The 19,275-nt window shown below is 56.7% G+C and overlaps 2 protein-coding genes across 10 annotated transcripts in view; one reads left to right on the top strand and one right to left on the bottom strand.

Annotated features, from left to right (window-relative positions):
- Nucleotides 1-19,275, top strand: part of CACNA2D4 (calcium voltage-gated channel auxiliary subunit alpha2delta 4) — a 128,118-nt gene that overhangs the window by 82,317 nt on the left and 26,526 nt on the right. Inside the window, exon 28 of one of the 4 annotated variants that reach the window (XM_078338420.1) lies at nt 5,206-5,300. The exons of the other annotated variants lie outside the window; for them this stretch is intronic. Coding sequence (XP_078194546.1) covers nt 5,206-5,222 — 17 coding nt within the window. The 3' untranslated portion in view covers nt 5,223-5,300. Of the gene's footprint in view, nt 1-5,205; nt 5,301-19,275 lie in introns of those variants that run through there. 4 annotated transcript variants of the gene reach the window in all.
- LRTM2 (leucine rich repeat transmembrane protein 2) lies at nt 1,758-18,112 on the bottom strand. 6 transcript variants are annotated; one of them, XM_078338440.1, is made up of 7 exons: nt 17,871-18,112; nt 14,550-14,647; nt 13,728-13,902; nt 10,943-11,127; nt 10,304-10,443; nt 7,007-7,597; nt 1,758-4,276 (listed from the first exon to the last, which is right to left on the bottom strand). In XM_078338440.1, the coding sequence occupies exons 5-7, from the start codon at nt 10,380-10,382 to the stop codon at nt 3,822-3,824; spliced, it is 1,125 nt and encodes a 374-aa protein (XP_078194566.1). In that variant the 5' UTR covers nt 10,383-10,443; nt 10,943-11,127; nt 13,728-13,902; nt 14,550-14,647; nt 17,871-18,112; the 3' UTR covers nt 1,758-3,821. The 6 variants fall into 6 exon arrangements, with proteins under 6 accessions (XP_078194566.1, XP_078194565.1, XP_078194564.1 ...); XM_078338439.1 differs by lacking the exon at nt 13,728-13,902 and having other exon boundaries at nt 10,943-11,130; nt 14,457-14,647; XM_078338438.1 differs by lacking the exon at nt 13,728-13,902 and having other exon boundaries at nt 14,457-14,647.

Raw genomic sequence — 19,275 nt, 5'->3', positions numbered from 1 at the left:
TTTCTTTTGGTCTCATTCTGTCACTTCCTTTCCCTGGCCTGTGGCTCAGCCTCCCTGATCCTGGGGCCAGCTGGAGCCTGTAGCTGAAGGAGGGTAGGTGGTTCATTTGCTGTCCCTGGAAACGGCTAGCACCGTGAGCATGTGAGTGCCAAGCCTGCTGAGTGTGGTGTCTGTCATGGGGGATGCATGGTGGCGATTGTGCGCTGAGCACGAGGGAAAGGTAGGAGACGGGCACTTAGCCTCAGGGGCAGCGGCGTGCTGCGCGTCACTGCCATGGATAACGCCGCCGGCTCACACAGAAGGCAGTGGACCAGGAGAGATCGTGTTCATCTCTAAGCAGGTGGTTTATCGACAGCTCCTGTAAAATTTCCAGAGAACCAACTTTTGGATTGGAACCTGTTTTCAATTCTCCATGTCCTCAGGCCCTAGGTGAGGAGTGAGGTCAAGCTCCAGGATGGTGGGGCTGTACTGGGCGAGCGTTTGTCCAGCAGACAGGCATTCTTCCAGCACGACTTGGAACGTACACAAGGCCCTGCACAGAGGTCCTTCCAGCCAGCTGGGGCTGTAAGAGGCTCCCCTCCCAAGAGGTCGGCCTCAGTATAGGTCCGACCTTCAGACCTTTGAAGGCTTTTGTCTGGGAACCATGACATTTGAATAACACATGTATGCATGAGAGACCTGTGCCAGGCCTGGGAGGTCCCAGTTCTTGCTTCTGCACTGGAGCTCGGGAATATTTGCCTTGTGCCCTGCTATAATCATTAGGGCTACAGGATAGCAACACTTACCACTGTCTGGGGAGGGCGGATACCCCAGCTCTGCCATAGAGTGAAGGTGAACTCCAGATGGACCCGGATGGTTCACCTCCCTCTAGGGTTTGCTCCTGGCTTCCTGGGTTGTTATCCAAAGAAAGGTCCTAGGAAGGAGACAATTCCGCCTTGGCCTCTGAAGACTAATGAACCATATAGCCGAGACCCGGTGCGCCAGCCCCAGAGGGGGTTCTCTGGCGGAGCACTGAGCCCTGCTCTTCACTGGGGCTTGCCGCATGCTCACCACCCCAGAGGCCTGATGCTCTTCCTCATCCCCTCTCCTCTGTGCCTCGCTCCCAGCCCTCCAGTCTGTGATTCCGGGGCCCACCTGCTGAGCCCCGTGAAGGGTTCACTCTGCAGGCCCAGAGTGTGGTTTTTGGGCCCCTGAGTCAGCCCTGAACAGGCTCCTCCTCTCCGCCAGCCCCGCCAGCATCTAATGAGGCTCACAGAACCCAGGCAGCAGAGGCCCCTTCAATGCCCTCCCCTACCCTGTGTGGCAGCATCCTCTGGGGGAACAGTGCCTTCTTGCCACATGGGCCTGTCTGTCCTGGCTGCCAGGGCTGATTCATGTCAAACCTGGGTAGATGGGCAGCATCCGCAAGGCTCGGGCCCCGTCGGCTCCCCAGCTCACCTTCGCACCACAGCCTCGGTGCTGCCCAGCAAAGCTGCCCTGGAGCTCAGGAACCTGCCTGTCAGGCACCATCCAGACTGCCAGGCCATGAGCTCACTGCCCCCAGCCATAGGCCCTCACTCTGATTCAGGACTCAGCCTCAGCTCTCTCCCAGCGTTGCCCCAGCCCTGGTCCTGGGCAGGAGGCACTGTCTGTTGTCAGAGCTCTATGCATCAGGGTCATGGCCACCCATCCTTTGTCCAGCCTCCTGGGGAGGTGGGGGCAGGAGGTGACTCTCTTGGCACCCAAGACCCCCTCCCACCCAATGAAACCAGGAAGTACGTAGGAAAATACAGTCTTTATTGTTCTTCTGAAACAACAAACCAGAAATATAATTTTGCCTTTAAAAATCTTCTGTCTCAGGCTAAAGATACCACCATTGACAATGCCCTCCCCTCCCCACAGTCCCTTTAGAAAATCCCCAGATCTGGTATCAGCCTGCATGCCAAAAGAAGGAAGACTGTGGCGGAGGCTAGGGTGGCCTGGGATCCCAGTGAGCAGCCCATGCCAAGTGCCCTCTGTCCACCTGCCAGGACCAACCTTCTCAAAGGCACTCCTCCTGGCCCCCAGCCCACCTCACCCACCCACGGCCGCATAAGCAGGGAGGGTCGGCGGGGGGCACAGGAGCTAGGCCTGCCAACTCTCTCCACTCAGACCCTTGGCTTCAGAGTTCTGGTTGGCCTCTTCCCGAGCCCCCATTGAGATTCCACCAGAGAGCCAGAGACAAGCCTGACATCTGCTGAGCCTCTGTGAGCACGACACCTAGGTACCCACCACCAACACACTCCGAGGAGGGGCGGGGCTAGGGAGGGGGACAAGTGACCCTGAAAACCTCCACGGTCTTAGCAGCAGGTGGCTCCATCCCAGACAGGCTCCCGCCCACCCTCTGGTTTGGACCCCACCTGGGTGCAATGAAGTGCTCTGGGGAGCCACACTGAGCAGATAAAGCCCAGGAACAGAAACCCCATCCTCGGAGCCTCTGGGCAACATGTGGCCACTCCTCCTGCTCCTGGAGTCTGTCTGGGATGAGCTGGCAGGCATTGAGCCTCAGGAGAGCCACCGTGTTCTCTGCCTGCCACCTGCTTTCCTCAGAGGGTGCCACCAATGGCAAAGCACCACCAAGTCCCAGCCCTGAAATCACAGGCCAGGAGTGCTGAAGATGGAGGGGGAGAGGCACAGAATCATGGTGCCAGGCTGCAGTCTGTGCAGGAATCGGTGGGGGGCCCCCGGGGCCTGGCGCTGTGATGTGCGTGGGCAGGACCGAGGCAACACCAGTGGTGTGTGGCTGGGTTCTCAGGAGGCCGCCATGTGCACATGCAGCCGCTCCAGGCCCCTGGGTGGTATCCTGGGAAAGCCTAGCAGGAGAGGTGTGAGTGGGTTACCATGGTGACAGGAAGTCTCCTCCAGTGGCACCACTTTGGCCCACTTTGAAGGATCTCAAAGGATCCTGGTGTTACTGGTTGAGTTCCTTCCCTGTTGACTTGAGAAGATTGCAGTGAGCAAGTGAGAGGGTCTGTGGCCTCAGGGAGACTCTGGGGGAAGAGCATGTCTCTGCTGTCCCAGTGCTCACAGCCTTGGTCTCCATGTGACCGTGTGAGTGCGTGAGAGTGTGCGTGTGTGTGTGAGAGTGTGTGTGTGTGTGTGCATTCTTTCAATCCATGTGATTGCACTGGTGATAGAAAGGGTGTGTGTGAGTGAATTAGTGAATCCAGGAGCATGTGGTCAGTGTGGCCTATAGCAGATCCAGGGGCTTGATGGCGTCAGCCAGGGGTATATGGTTTTTCTAAGTGCTGGGTCCAGATGGCAGGGCTGGTGTGTTTGTACATTGGTGCCAGCAGTTGTAGAGCTGGACCAGGTTCCATACTGCAGGGGTGTCAACAATGTCTTTCTGGCTTAGGAGAGAGTCTCAGAAATCTACCCCATCCCTCAGATTCCTCCCTCCCTGTCCCTTCAATGCAGGTGAGGTGGGACCAGCAAGGTAGGACATTTCACCAGCTGTGGCCGCCCCAGGGCAGGAAGGACGACAGGGGAATGCCCAGTTTGGAAGCCTCCTCTTGCATACACCTCCTTGCTTTGCTGTGGCCACAGCCTTAGGGAGATCCCCCAGATGTTCCAAAGATGTACTGGCCCAGAGAGGAGCATCAGCAGGAGCCCCCAGCACCGTGGCTTCCAGGGAGCCTTGGAAGTGCGGGGAGAGAGCCTGTTGTGGCTTGTCTGCTGGAGGGTAGGGAGGAGAGTGGACTGGGGGAAGCAGTGGCCAGCGCCACGTCAAGGTGGGGGCTATGGCAGAGCAATGTGGTGTGCTCTCCCTGCCCTTCCTACCTGGCCAGGTCGGGGGTGGGCACTCAGGCCACAGAAGAGATCTGCTTCTGGTCCTCATGCTCACCCTCAGGGTCCCCCATCAGGGGCTGGCGCTTCTTGAGCTCCCGGTGGTACTTGGCCATGAGGGAGGCATAGATGCAGCCGTAGGCAGCAGCCACCACCATCATGATGCAGACGATGCCACACACGACCCCTGCGATGATCACCGTGCCCATGGCTCGCCTCACGCTCGCCGGCCGGTGCCTCTGCTTCTGGGGGCAGGCTGTGCTGGGCTCCGGCTCTGGCTCAGCCCCAGGCTTGGGCTTAGCAGGCTCTGGACTGGCCTTGGTGCAGGGTGGCCCAGGAATATCCAGCCCAGCTGAGCTATTCTCGTCCTCCAGCTGGGAGCAGTAGTTGAACATCTCCATGGGGACCATGCGCATGTCCTTCCCCCTCAGCTCCTTGGGGAGGGTGCAGGCAAGCTGGTCCAAGCGCCCCCCTGCATGCAGGAGAAAAAAGAGAGGCTGTCCAGGGGCCCAGAACTTCCACTCCCTCTCCCCATCCCCAGCTCCCCAAAATGGAAGCCCCAGAAGGTAGTTTTTATCAGCAATGTAGTCAATCCTGGAATCGCCATCTATAGAAGAGGAAGCGGAGGAGGGAAAACAGCATTGATTGAGCCAAGTCCACAGTGAGTTACGTATATCGTGCCATTTCATTCTCGCAGAAGCCATGTGAAATGGATATTGTCATTATTCCCATTTTATAGAGAAGCATGCAGCCACTTCCATCCGGCCTGTCCTCTCCTAGGCCAAACTGACCCATAGAGTAAGGCAGTGCTAAATGGGAGGTGCTCAGGAAAGGGCTGTCATTGCGGAGAGCTAAGCGTCCCTGCCACACTCTGCCCCCGAATCTGCCTGCTCATCGCCTGTCAGTGAGCCCAGGACACCGTCTCAACACAGCATCTTATCCCTCTAGGGTTCTTCCCTCTCAAGCAAAGGACAAAAGTCAAACCCACGGCCTCTGCCACTGCCCCTCCATGCAGGACCTTTTGGTTGCCTAAGAATGGGCAGCTCCCTTCTTGGTGCAAGGAGGAAGAGAGTTGGGCAGGAATGTTCTCCTTTTCCTCCTTAGGAGCAATCCAGTGACCCCATCACTGTCCCAACCACAGCCCTGTGAATACAAAGGGATCTGGAGGGGGAACCCTGGAGATACACGAGGCCAAGGAGAGGAGGCTGGTGCTGATGAGGAGGTGTGGGTACACGGGCGCACAGGCTCACCATGACGTCTTCATGGTGATGGTGAGCCTGGCTGCAACATGGGGAGACACAGATGCAGGACAGGAATAGGGTGAGAGAGAGGGTGGCTGAGGACAAAAATCTGCCTAGATGTCCCCTAGAAAGTGAAAGTTGGATTCTGGCCCTCTTTCAGCTTCCAGTGAAATCTAGACGTAGGCATTAGACCCCCTGCTGAAGAGACTCGGACTGCAGCCACTCCGTCACTGCCAGCTCCCTCTGCAGCCCATCTGCCGAAAGTCTCTTCCTGCAATAGGCATCAATCTTTCCCCAGGATGCTGATGGAAATATTCCAGGATTTTGTTTTTAAAAATGCAAGGTTGAAAGCAACTCTGCTATTGAAAAAGTCTGAAAAATGCACAATCTCATGGCATGCCTTTTTGTGCTGGGAATTCAGTTCCTGATGACCATAGGAGAGGAGGGTGTGCAGACACATGGCCTGGTTCCCCTGTGCAGCTGACGCCTAGGTGGCCTGCAGCAAACCTCACATCCCAGGGACATGTATCAGTGGGGCCGCCTGGGGAGGCAGAGCTGAGTGCTGACAGGTGCAGCCTCATTTCCCTGCTCAGAAGACCCAAGGTTGAATCCTGGCTGTGCCATCTTGTGAAAATTATTTAATTCATTTAATTACATATGAGTCTTAGTTTTCTTAACTGTAACATAAGAAGATCTGTCTCAATTAGCTGACGTAAGGATTAAAATAATGTACATGAAAAGACATTGGTAAACTGGAAACATACAGGTAGTAATCATCATTTTCCCACTCATGAGACTGGGAGAAATGATCATAGTGACCTAACATTTTGTGGCATCTTATAGTTTATAAAACATTTTTAATTAACTAATGCAGGAGAATTTTGTGGAAATATTTGAAATTGTGGCTGGAGATGAAACAAAAGTAGTAAGACTTCAACGAAAAGCACTGGCATTATTTTCACAGCTCAAATATTGAGCAAACATTCATTGAGCATCTACTTTGTTCTGGGCACCAAATGGTGTTTCAAGTCCACTTAGTATGTGATCACTACCAGCACGTGAACAGATACATGGACGTTTTGTTGCGGTCTCACTTTGTGAAGCACCTCTCAAGCCACGTTCTGTGCATTGCCGCGTTTAATCCTCACAATGACCCTGTGAGATGGATATTGTTTCCTTCCCACTTTCCAGACAAGGCTCTGCCACAGCAAGAGGGTAACCAGCTTTCTCAAGATCACACAGCTAGCAGGTGGTAGAGCTGAAATTCAGACGAGGGTCTGGTCCACCTCACCACCATCTTCACTAGCCGCCTTTCCTATGTCATGTGATCACCTCATAAGTCATTTTTATACTTTCCCATGTTAAAGAAAAGGGGAAGGAAAGAAAGTAAAACCTAACCCATTTGACTTCTTCTTGAAGTTTGGATAACAAAATCTCTTGGGAGAGGAAGTTGGCAGTGTCACCAAAAGGGAGATTTGGCTTTACTGAGGATTCGTTCTATCCCCTCTCCTGTAAGGGCAGATGTTTTTAAGAGGCGGCTGTATTCTTCAGAAGAGCTGTTTTTCTCCCTCCTTCCACCATACTGGGGAAGCCCACAGGCAAACCTGGTGGGATAGCCCAGGTGTCTCTACTTCCCTTATGTAACCTACAAAAGGGAGACCAAGTTCAGTGAGTCCTCCTAGGAGGAAGGAGGGAGTTGGCTGGGGGAGGGGACACAGAGTGAGGAGGGGAGGGTGAGGGTGGAGGGAGCAGCACCAGCCTCTCTCCTGCTGGCAGGAAGGGTGATGGCTCATCATCTGAGGGGAGGCTTGTGACTCTTCTAGCCAAGCTGGCATAGAGGCAGGGTCGCCCCCTTCTTTCCCCTGGCCTGCTGAGTCAGTGCCCAGCCACCAGGAGGAAAGTGTGGGGCCAGGGGTGATTCTCCCAATCTCTCAGGCCCCAGCAGGGCCGTCTGTGCTCACCTCGGTAGGAGAACCACTCCATCCAGTGTTTGAAATCACGCAGGTTACAGTCACACTCCCAGGGGTTATCCCCCACCTGCAACAGCTGCAGGTTCGCCAGGGGTTCAAACGTCAGCCGATCCAGGTTCTGCAGGCGATTGGAGCGAAGTGAGAGAGAGCGTAGAGCCAGGAGCCCGTCAAAAAGGCCAGGGGGCAGCTGGGCAAGACCGTTGATGGACAGGTCCAGGTGGCGTAGCAGCGGGGAGTGCCGCAGCAGGTCTCTGTCCAGGGTCCTGATGCTGTTATTGCGCAGCTGCAGCTCGGTCAGATTGGTCAGGTCCCCGAAAATGGAGTGGGGCAGCTGGTCCAGGAAGTTGTTGGACAGGTCCAAGCGCTGCAGGCTGGACAGGTTGGCGAAAGCCCAGCTTGGCAGGGCACTCAGCTTATTGTTCAGGAGCAAGAGGGTTCGGGTGGCCGCAGGCACATCCGGGGGCACCGTGGTGAGGCCTAGACCACTGCAGTCCACCTCCAGGGTGCGGCTGTCACACTTGCAGGAGAAGGGGCAGGTGGGGAAGGCCTCCACCGCATACAGGGCGATCCAGCAGGTGATCCCTTGATAGAAGGGACAGACGGGGGAAAGAAAGCAACAGGCCAGGTCACCACCTCCTGCTTCTCTCCCCTCCTTTCTAGCTCATATCATAACAGGCTCTTGGCTTTATCTCCTTTGGCACAAACCACATCAATGCATAAACATATATTAACCACATAAAAGGATAATTAACAAATCCAAAGCCACTTCCATATTAACAGGCACCACACAGTGTCTGCAGGGCGCCCTGCCTTGCCACACATCTGGCAGATAAATCACTTGAGTGGAGAATGACTCTGCAGACTCAGCCAGGGCCCACAGGACGAGCCACCCTGGTGCACAGCGATGGGAAGCTTATGGGGCCTCCCGCAGTCAGCTCCTAGGGAGCTTGGGTCCCACTGACACCATGGATGTTGATAAAATAAAGGAGATAAGGTTGTCAGAGAAACCCGCCCCATGCCCTCTCCCAGTGTCTCTGCCAGGACAGTTTCTCTTTCCTAAGGAAAATGGCCTGGCTGCTGGCTCCCTCCCCTCTGCGGCCCACCCCCACTCTGGAGCTGCACTGGACAGGCTGTGTATGGAAAGGCGAGAGCACAAAACGGCACTCCTAGCCCTGTCCTTCCCAGCTTCCCAGGTGCTGTTACTTTTCCATGAACCCCACACCCAAGATGACGCCAGCAACTTGGCGTGAGGCTTTAGAGCCCAGGCCGTGCGCCTAGGGTCCCACTGTGGGAATGACAGGCTAAGACGCACAAATCCACTGCTGCATTGACAAATCACTGGCCCAGGAGAAGTTCCTAAAGCTGACCCCCACCCTAAAGTTGACCCCCACCCTAAAGCCATCCAGGCTCTCGGCCTGGGCTTCTGTTCCTAGGGGCTACAGGGCAGCATTCATGCACAATGGCTCAATTCACAGAGTTCCTTTCCTGGTCCCATCTTTTGCCCAAGACCCTTCTGCGTAGCGAGCCTGGGGTCCCATCCACAGGGCTGGAGAGAGTGACCCTCAGCGAACAATCACATCAGAGCAGTGCCTTCCATTGTGGAGTGGCCCTTTCCAGTAGTGGCCTTAAAAACCCTTAAGTGTTCTCCTGAGGAGCAGAGAAGGTTGGTGAAAAGGAACTGGGAAGCACTCAAAATAGCTCAGCCCCATCAGGTCAGCCCAGCCAAGGTCAGTTCCACCCAGCCCAGAGGAAAGACCCCAGCCAGAGAACTGGTAGAAAAGTTCAGATCCAGCTCACAGCCTTCGGCCCACCCCCCACCCCGCCGGGTGCCTGGTTGGGACAGCCTTGAGTCTCTTTCCAATAGGGGCCTGGGAGTCTGGTGTCCCAAAGGAACAGGATGAGACTCTTCGCTTCCCCTGCCTGGAGGGTCTATGACAGCTGAGAGCCACATGTCAGATCTGGCTTAGGCCGCCCTACAGCTTAACAGTGGGCCTTGCTGTTCTCAAGGAGAAGTGAGCACAGGCACAGGCACAGCCCCTGAAGCCCACTGGGGAGACCCTTTCTGGCTATCTGGGGTCACCTCATGTCACGGCTCAGCCTCTCACCCCTCTAAGCCTATCTGCCGCCAGATTATCTGGCTCCACACCACCACCCCAAGCCATTTGAAAATCAGCATTCTTCAGACTTGACTTTCCCCAGGAAAAAAATTCAACCCATTCAGCTTCCCTCTTAAAGAATCAGCATCACCAGAAGCCACTCACCCCACCCAGAAAAGGGGCTGACAGTGGGCCAAGAGAGCTGCTGGAGAAGAGCAACCCTCCACCTGCCCACCCCTCCAGGAGACCAGCGTGGCATAAAAGCTCCAGTGACAAGAAAACAACCCCGTATTGTGAGGTGTTGAGTGATTCTAGAATGAGGTTGAAAGGAGATCTGAGTCACTCAGGGGCCAGCTTCTCACATGGTGAATAATTCAGGCTGCCCATGTTGTGGGGTGCTGTATCACAGGGCTGGCCACAGCGGGAAGTCAGGCAGAAGGCTGTCCCACAGGACCATCTCCTCCCTGCCACCGTCTAGCCTTGGGCAGACCAGCCCCTGCTGACCTTGTCCCTTTGACACATATAAAGAGAATTCTCAGGGCTCCTTTCACGCTAACAGCCGCCAAGCGTTGCCTTCATTCACGCTTCCTCCCTTTTTGGTAAATGGAGGGCTCAGTCTGCCCACATGCAGGAGGGGCTGCCCACACCCCAAAGTCTCTTCCAGCACCGCATCCCAAGAGCCCACTAGGTTGCCTACTGAGAGGTGGGAAAGTGGAGGCATAAGGAGCATAAGAGACATCTCCAAGCTGACCCAGCTCCTGGCCAAGGCCAGCCAAGGGGGCAGTTCCCTATGGGAGCAAAAGGGCTCACCAAAGTCTGTGAAACACAGGCTGACAAGCTCAGGTTGGCGAGCTCAGGCTGGCGAGCTCAGACCCCAGTGAGGCTGTGTAAGACTGCATTCCAGCAGAGCTCTTTTCTTATTGGGGACCCCAGCAAGGTGACAGAGACTTACCTGGGGGAGGTAGAACAACTGTGGTGGCCTCCAACTTGGAGTCTAACCGCTCAGCACTCTGCGGTGACCCTGATTGGCAGGGATGCTATCACCATGGGCATGACCTGGCTTCCCAAAACATGGCCTCGGGCATCCCAGGAGAATCTGGCCTAGGCTGCCCTGCAGCCTGTGTTGCTACCCACCATCACCTTGGCACCCCCACCCCACCCACGCCCTCCTCCAGGCCAGGGGTGTACTCACAGGACACCTGCCTCCACTGCAGGGCAAGCCTGCCCCTCTGCTCAGGGCTGCTGCCCGGTGCCAGCATGGTGAGGCCCATGGCTCTCCGGGCCCTGTTGCTCTGGGGAGAGAGGAGCCCCTGGGTGCGCCGCCTGTCAGTCCTGAGGGAGGGAGGAGCACTGAGCCTAGGCAGGCGTGGGAGCCCCGTTCCAACCCAGGGGTTAGGGAGAGGGCCCGGGTATCTCTTTACACTCCTTATGCCCTCTCCTGTTCCTGCTATGATTCCCTGGGTTGGGGAAGAAGAGGAGCCAGGGAACAGAAGGAGAGAAGTCAGGAAACCTTCAACCCCTGGAATGGGGGTGGGCAGGTTTCAGCTTCCCAGGAGCCCGAGGGCGAGGGCAGACATAGTGCTGCCAGGCTGGGGCGCACCCAAGTGTCCACCCAGCCTCCACTGCCTTCTCGTTGCCTCTGAAGTATGTTGATCACTCAAATGTTTTCATGGCAACATGGTCTCCCATCTAGGCATTCCTTGAGTTATGGGGGGAGAAACTAAGGTCATCTCTCCGAGGTGAGCAGTAAGGTCACAGGTCACAGCTGTCACCTGTCCCTGGAGGCTCCCCTAACCTGGGTCCCATTTTCTGCAGCCCCACCACAGCTCACCATGGCCCCAGGGAGGCAGGAGCCAGGCCCTTGGCAGCTACAGCCACGTAGGGTGTGAGCCACTGGGTGGCCTGCTGCTTCCCCCTGCACTGTCGTCGCCCTCGCAGAGGTGAATAGCAACGCTCTGTCTTCCGCCAGCCGGGCTATAATAAGACTCATCAGCTCAGGGGTTCATGCTGCAGCAGCTGCTAGGAAGAGACAGGGACACAGAGGAGAGGTGAGATCGCAGAGCAAGGCCCCGAGGCAGCCAGGGTGCAGGAGCAGGCTTCCTTCCGAGGGAACAAGGGGGCACTTACCCTTTCTAGGGTCTGCCCCCAGTGTCTCTCAACCGAGACACAGCTGTGTGCTGGGGTCTCCACTTCCTTCCAGATGGGAGGCCCAGGCTGCCAGCCCATCAGAGAGGGGACAGGGGACTGACATGTGTTTATCTGCTGCAGCTGGAGGGGCCGGGGCCGGGAGGGAGGTGCCCCCACCCCGCTCTGCACTCCACAGGTTCCCTGCACCAGGCAGCTCCCAGCCTCTGACCTTCCTTGGTTGCCAGATTTGTCCCTGGGTGATTCCTGGTTGCAGCCTCCCTCTCCCTGCCCCCATGGGCCTGTGCAATTCTGGGGGCTGATATCAATACCAGAGTGGAGCTGACAGCCCCGTAGGTGGATGGAGCCGCCGGGAAGCTTGCATGCTGAGCCCAGAAATCTGCAGGTTTCCCCTCAGGTATCAGGGTCCTGCTGCTGCGAACCCTGTTGCCCCATCCTCTCCCCTCTGCTTCCCATGGCCCCTCCTTCCCCGGGTGCTCCTCAGGCGGCCACAGCAGTGCCCCGTTAGAACAGGACAGTCGGCTCTGCCCCCAGCAAGGGCAGCCTGCTTAGGAGCAGAGATCTGCCCTCTTGGCTGTCTTTCCTCCCCTTCCCCCACACAGCAAGGGTGCCAGCCCACCGAGGGCCCTGCAGGGGCTGGCAGAGGGTCACAAGGCTCGGCACAATGTAGGGTTGCAGGCAGCCCAGGTCCCCATGCAGCCTTCGGGTGGACCTCTGTCCCTGGCATGAGGGGTGTAGGAGCCCCTGAGAGTGGCGCCATCACGGTTCTCTAACCACTGTCTCAAGGCCAGGTCCCAGTAGGCTCCTGGTGCCTGTTGGCAGGAGTAGGGGCTCTGGGTTCAAATCCCTGTCTGGCCACTTCTTTAAATAAACTTTCTGGGCCTCAGCTTCTTTACCTCTAGAAGTGGTGACCACAATACCTGATTGGTGGAATTTCTATGAGGATCAATCTAGTGAAGGGAGGAGAGTTGACACACTCAGGGCACATCACCATGGAAATTCAGGCAAAGGTCCCTGCTTTTAGCTTGGACTTGAGCCCAAGACAGGCGTGAGGAGCAGTAGTTCCTCCCTCCAAGGGAGAGGGGTGTCAGCAGCAGGTCTATGTGACAGCTTTTTTTCCCAGTCCCACCAACCTCACACTAACGTTATTTCTTACTTCTGAGTACCCCGGTCCTGTGGAGTCTGTGCATTTCTGCCCCACACCCACGGCCTTCATAGTCCTGCCTTCAAACAGCAGCACCCATGCTGTCTGCCCTTCAAGCCCTGACCTTCAGAACAATCTCTCCTACTCAATTGAGAATGCCCATCACAAGAGCTCACAGTCCACAGCCACCCAAGGCTCAGAGACAATGAGCCCTTGCCCAAGGTCACATGGTAAGTCAGGGACTGGATTGCAGGTTTCTGAGCCAGGCTGTTCTGACTCCCTGTACACTGTCACCCAGTAGTGACCCTTTCAGGGGATACTTACATATGCACAGAGCAGGACACACACACAGGCCTCCCAGACATGTGCTTGGAGCCCTGTACACAGCATGTGATGCAAACACACACCCACAGAGATCTGTGCAGCTAGGCATGTGCTAACACACATGTGCCCCCATGCCTGCACACATGCGCGCACCTTGCAGGCAGCACTCCAGCACTCCTCAAATGCCAACACTCAGGCAGCTGATGAGATGCCTCTACGTTCCCGAATGTCCCCAGCAGACGGATGTGTAAGCCACCTCCAGCCCGGAAGTCAGGTCTAGAGAGAACCCCTGCAGGGCAGTCCCTAACCCATAAGATACTTCCTATGCTCAGGGCCCATGTTGAGGCTGGATACCCCACCAGGCTTCTGCTCCCACTCCTTCTGGCTTGCTGCAGGCAGACAGGGAGTGGAGAAACCCTCCCACCCAAGCTCAGGCCAGTTTCCACCTAAGGCTTCTGCCTCCTGTGGGCAGATTCCTCTTTTGCACCCCACCCTTTCCCGTCCCTCAGTGTCTCCCCCACTGTGAGCCCAGGGGTTGACCAGCAAACAGGCTGGTGAAGGTGGCCTCTTGTGCAGGTCTGGATGTCCCATCCCCAGCCTCAAATGGGATGTCACCTGCACAGGTCAGGCAAGTCCCCACAATGCAGACCTGCAGGTGTCTCACGAGGTGGCAGGATGCTGTTGATCCTGGTAGTGTCAAGAGAAAACCAAGGCCCCCAGTCCACGCAGATGTGCCCTGTGCTCTCTGAGCAGCTAATCCTGCCAGTGGGTCCCCTTGGGCTTCCTGCTGGAAGAGCCTTCCCGAGAGCAGGAAGAACTGTGCAGCTCGTAGGGGAGGCCAGTCAGTCATACTTGTGTGGCACCACAGGACTCCTAGGGAGAGGTGGGGCTGCAGCCAGCACTTCCTAGTTCCTTATCCTCCGCCTACCAACACACCTCCATCCAAAGGACCCTTCCCACCCCCAGAAGAGTGGAGCCTCCTTAAGGAAAGGGGGTGACCTACATTAGAAAGCTTGGAGAGCAGCTGCTGCAGCAGGCGCTGACAACCGCTGAAATCAATTCACATTCTGGGAGGGAAGTCCCCACCCAGGGTGCAGTATGGGGGACAGTCAGATCTCCTCTCTCCAGGTCCCATGGCGTCATTCCCTATGGACGCTGGGCTTGCTCCTAACCCAGCCCTAGAGACAGGGAGGCCAAAGATAAGGGGTTAGGCCTCCATGGAGTCCCTGGTCTCCCTTCCAGAGAGAGCCAGGATTGGAGAATGGGACTGAGGAGCTCAAAGCTGCCCAGTGGGGAACTCTGGAGCATCAGAAACACATTGCACCTCGAAGTGTGCTCCATGGACCAGAGGCATTGGTCTAGCTTGGGAGCCTTGTAGGAAGGCAGTCTCAGGTGGCATCCAGAGTGAGTGAGTCAGAATCTGCATTTTAACAAGATTCCCCAGGCAATTTTCATGCATATTCGCATTTGATAACTACTAGGCCTGCACCGCTCAGCAGGGCAAATGGCCACCAAGGAGATCATGCTGGCCTGTCCCTGAGCCTCCAGGATGCACTGAGAAACTAATGGGACCTGGGGAGAAACAATCATCACAGTCATAGACCTGTGGAGTGCTCCTCATCCTTTTAACAACTCTCTGAGGTTAGTGTTCTTGTTACTATCATTTTGCAGATGGGGGAAATTGAGGCACAGGAAATTAAGTAACTTGCTAAAATTAAGCAAATTGACTCACTGAGCCCAAGCTCTCTGGCTCCTAACTCGGTTGTCTGCTTACACCGGAGGTTACTTGTACAGGAAAGGCAGAGGTAGGAAGGGAAGACGCCACCTTTCCTCTGAATGGTCCTCTGCAGTTGCCCGGTCCTCTGCAGTTGCCCGGTCCACTCTTCCTGGAGCCGAGAAGGCAGGTGATTTGTCCCCATATACCTGATGAAGGAAGAGGCTTTGTGACTTGCTGGACTGAGATGCAAGCAAGCCAGGTTCCCCGCTTCCCAGCCTCCCTTCTTGAAGCTCTGGAGGCCGGGCGCAGTGGCTCACGCATATAATCACAGCACATTCGGAGGCCAAGGCAGGTGGATCATGAGGCCAAGAGATTAAGACCATCCTGGTCAACATGGTGAAACCCTGTCTCTACTAAAAATACAAAAAAATTAGCTGGTCATGGTGGCGCGTGCCTGTAGTGCCAGCTACTGGGGAGGCTGAGGCAGGAGAATTGCTCGAACCCAGGAGGCAGAGATTGCGGTGAGCCGAGATCGCACCATTGCACTCCAGCCTGAGTAACAAGAGTGAAACTCCGTCTCAAAAAGAAGAAGAAGCCCTGGGAGGCCAGGCTCATACAGAGAGTGGAGGGGGCTTTCTAGAAACCTTTCTGGCTGGGGGATGTGTTGTGTGCTGAGGTGAGGGGAATAGGCTGGAGCTATGATCTGGGGCAGCCAGGGCTGGGGAGGCCATGGGGAAGCAGCAGACCCCAGTAGGAGCAGGGGGTTCCACTTGCGGAGCTGAGTGGGCTGCAGCCACCCTGGAGACTGGGGGTGGGAGCTTTCTCCCTGCTAGCACCCCACCTGGCCCCTCAGGGTGTGGAGCAGCCTGATGCACTCACTCACTGTGGAAAGCTAGGTTGGGACAGCGGGAGGCTGGACGCTCCATGCACCTGCCCCTTCCATTCCTCCTCAGATGGAAGTGAATTAATCTAGGCTCAGGCTCTCGCTGGAAACCGCCAGCACACTCCCCTGGTGTTCGCGCCCTTCCTCTCATGTGTCTGCGCATGTCTATCCCTCCATGTCAAGTGTCCAAGACACACAGCCAGCTAATGCCCATCAGGCCTCTGCCTCTGAGTTCCTGACTCCTAGGCCATCACACTGGCCCTACTGTGTGCCCGCTCTGCTGGCATCTCCCCTGGGTCAAGGGTCCCTGACTCAGGACAAGGCCTCCACAACCCTCAGCATGGAAGACTCACAGAACTCCTCATTTCCAAGTTCGCTCATTTGGGTAAAAGGGGCCTTGGCAGCCCACTCTGCCACCCCCTTCACTCTGCAGAAGGCCACAGAGAACCAGAGCTGGGACTAGGCTCATACCCTGGGCCTGCAGGGGCAGTGCCCTTCTGTCAACCCCAGAAAGGCTGAGAGGGAGCCCAGAGAGTGGGCAGCCAGAGCCCCATGCAGAAGACGGCAGAGATTCCGTGTGGCTGGGACGCTGTCTAGGCTGGGCTCCCCCTGACGCTGCACATGGGGCGTCCAGAGCCTCTAGGACACGTGCTAGATCTCTTCTCTGCCCATCACCCCCACCACACATACTGCCCAGGCAGTAAGGAAGCAGGTTTTGTACTTGGAACAGACATATGCCCTCCTGGTTCATTTTAAAACACATGCCCCATCCTCACCCCCAGCTTCCTACACTCCTGTTTCCTTGTCAGATATTCCCAATCCCAAACAGACCCTCTGGGAAGCAGAACAGAGAAGACACCTCAGCGGCTCCTCAGGGGAGCTGCTCCCTAACATGAAGGATATAAGGTGTCCACTGGGCCCTGGGGCTAGGCTCAGGGTGGTGGCCCCAGACAAGGTGCAGGGGAGGCCTGGCTGGGTGAAGAAGGACCAGAGGGGCAGACAGCCTCTATGCTGGCTCCTTCCTCCACCCCCAGAGCTCCCAAACACCCACAATCATCGCATACACACCACCCCCTCCTCCCTTCCTGCACTGCCCGCTGAGGCCAAAGCAGCCCAGAGGTGGGTCCTGGGCCCTGGTGCCTGGGAAATGGGAGCAGGGTTTGCTCATCCTGGGCTCAGACAGGCTTCTGCCAACTCCCAAAGACACCAGATCAGCTGCTTAAGCAGGCATTCTCCTTCCCCTCCCCGTGGGCCTGGCTTTCCTGGTCTCCCTCTTTTGGCAGTGCTGAGACTTTCTTTCTGCGGTGGGGAGGTGGGGGTGGGAAGAGCTGGGCTCTTCTTGGCAGCTCGGAAGCTGCTGTCGGGTTTCCCTACCAGCTGGACTTCCCCCGCCTCAGCTCCACGTGCTCAGCTCCCTCCCCACCCCAACCTGAGGCAGTTATCTAAGCTGCAGGGGTGTCATCTGAGTCACAGAGGCACTGCCCAAAGAGCCCTGACAGCCAGGTGCCAGCACCCCCCAGAAATGTGGACAGCTTGGGGGTGGGAGAGACAGACCCACCAACTGGAACCTAGCCCCAGACCTGTGGGGAGGTGCTGGAATACGAACTTCTGGCTCCCGGTCAGGCTGCCCCTCTCTCCGGCGCTGTCTAAATGGGCCTGGGGGATTTAGAGCTACTGCCCACTCCACTCAGGGTGTCCGTGACCCCTGCCTGGGTTAAGAAGCCAGACAGGCCTGGTCCCGCTGTGGTCCCCGGCGCCCAAGCTCAGGGCACAGCCCCCACTAAGGCTCCTTGACCCATTTGTAGATTGACGATGGGTGTACAGCTGTGGGATACCCCAGCAGGTTCTCACAGGCCTGGTTCTCCTGTCTTGCCCTTGGGCTAGCAGGGAAGGGCTTCTCTCTCTTGCCCACTCCCGGCCTCGCCCTCACCTGGGAGGCTTCAGGCATAGCTAAGTGGACCTGTGCTCATCTGGGGGAGGGATCCTCCACACCCTTGTCCAAGGACAGCCACCTGCAGGCAGCCTGTAGGGAGGCCCAGTCCCTGGGTCTGTGCCCATGCCTCAGACACCCAGATCCTCCGCCTTGCCACCCTCCACCCTGATCCTTCCTCTTATCTGTTCCTAGCACCCTGCCGCCATCCCACCCACTTCCCTTGACACCCGAGTTTCTTGGGGCTCTCTGTACGGAGCCAGACACACGGACAGCACAAGGTTCCTGGCTGCTTCTTGCATGCTGCAGGGACCGGTTTCCATGCCACCCGGGGCTGTCATCTGGCACCAGCACTGCCCTCCTCCCGCTTCCCAGCAGAATCCACAGCTCTTGTCCCCAGCACTGTGGGATCAGAGTTCCTAGTGTCCTGCACCTTTGGGATGCTCAGGTGCCTGAGCCTGAGCAGCTTCTTCAGCCCCAGCAACTGCCTCCAGGTAGGAAGCAACTGCAGCTATTCCTGCAGGGCAAAGAGATGGCAGGTCCCCACTTCCCATGCCCCACCACCCCCTGTCCACACCAACCCTCCATTCCTTCCCACCAGCTGCTCAGCACTCACCCGTCTTTACTCTGACCGCAAACGCCTTCAATCAGGTGGCTCTCAATCCTCCAGTGAGACCCTCCTGGGATTCCTGGAGAAATCCAGACACCACCGGCAGGCAGAGCGCAGTGGGCATTGGTGCCAGAGTCTCCACTCAGCGGGAGCAGGGGCTGGCACACAGCACACAGCACCAGGAGGTGGACTGCTTGCGGCAGACAGGGGACGGTGCTGCTGGGTCAGTCACAAACTGAGAAGGAAACAGAGGGTTGGAGGGAGAGAGAGAGGAGAGAGGCAAGAAAGGGGAGAGGGAGGAGAGCGCGCGCGTGTGTGCACGAGCAACAAGCCGGAGCAGAGCGGGAGTGGGGAGTGACAGCTGGGGTGCATCTGTGATGACAGCGGCAGCAGCACACACAGGCGCACACCAGAGGCACCATGACCGCTGCGAGGGCTGTGCTCATCCTGTCCGTGCTCACATTTCAGTGGAAAACGGTGCCTGTGGCTGAATCGCTGCTGACCCCCGGGAGGAGGAAAGCTGTTTCACCACCACCTCCGTCTCCCACTCCGCGCCTCCAGGCTCTCCCTCACCCCTGGGCTGCACCTGTCTTCTGTGCCTCTCTCCGCTCTCCCCTTCCATCTGGGGAAAGAAGGGCAGGCACAGACACAGAGCCAGCGGCTGACTTTTGTTCCTATTGAGGCCCCCCTGGGAAGCGGGTCTTTCTCCTATTTCAGAGACATGCAAGGCAGCGCCTTCCATCTGCCTGTGAGAGAAGGAAAAACCAAACCCTTCTCTAGGTCATTCAAAAGAAGTGTCCTTTGTAGGGACATGGATGAACCTGGAGAACATCATTCTCTGCAAACTGACACAAGAACAGAAAATGAAATACCACCGAATGCTCTCACTCATAGGCGAGTGTTGAATAATGAGAACACATGGACACAGGGAGGGGAGCATCACACACTGGGGTCTATTGGGGGGAATAGGGGAGGGACAGTGGGGGGTGGGGAGTTGGGGAGAGATAGCATGGGGAGAAATGCCAGATATAGGTGAAGGGGAGGAAGGCAGCAAATCACACTGCCATGTGTGTACCTTTGCAACAATCTTGCATGTTCTTCACATGTACCCCAAAACCTAACATGCAATTAAAAAAAGAAGGGTGCACAGGAATGTCCATGTGCCAAATGGCCTTACACGAAAGGGCCCTGAGCCCCACAAAGCCAGGGATCACATGGTCATGCAGAGGTCACTGAGCCTCAGGGTCTGACCACCCCAGGCCAAGACTATTTAGGGGAGCAGAATGCCAGAGCTGGCAGGCTGGGAGCTTGGGCACTGGGCAGCCTGCAGCAGCAACTTGCAGAGTGTTCTCAGTGCTGGGGATGAGCTTGGCTTTTCAGGGCTCCTTGCTCTTATCTATGATGGGTCAGG

The sequence above is a fragment of the Callithrix jacchus genome, chromosome 9 (assembly GCF_049354715.1).
Source record: "Callithrix jacchus isolate 240 chromosome 9, calJac240_pri, whole genome shotgun sequence".
NCBI lineage: Eukaryota > Metazoa > Chordata > Mammalia > Primates > Cebidae > Callithrix > Callithrix jacchus.
The sequence above is the reverse complement of the archived record's forward strand: the minus strand, read 5'-3'. Positions and strand labels throughout refer to the sequence as shown.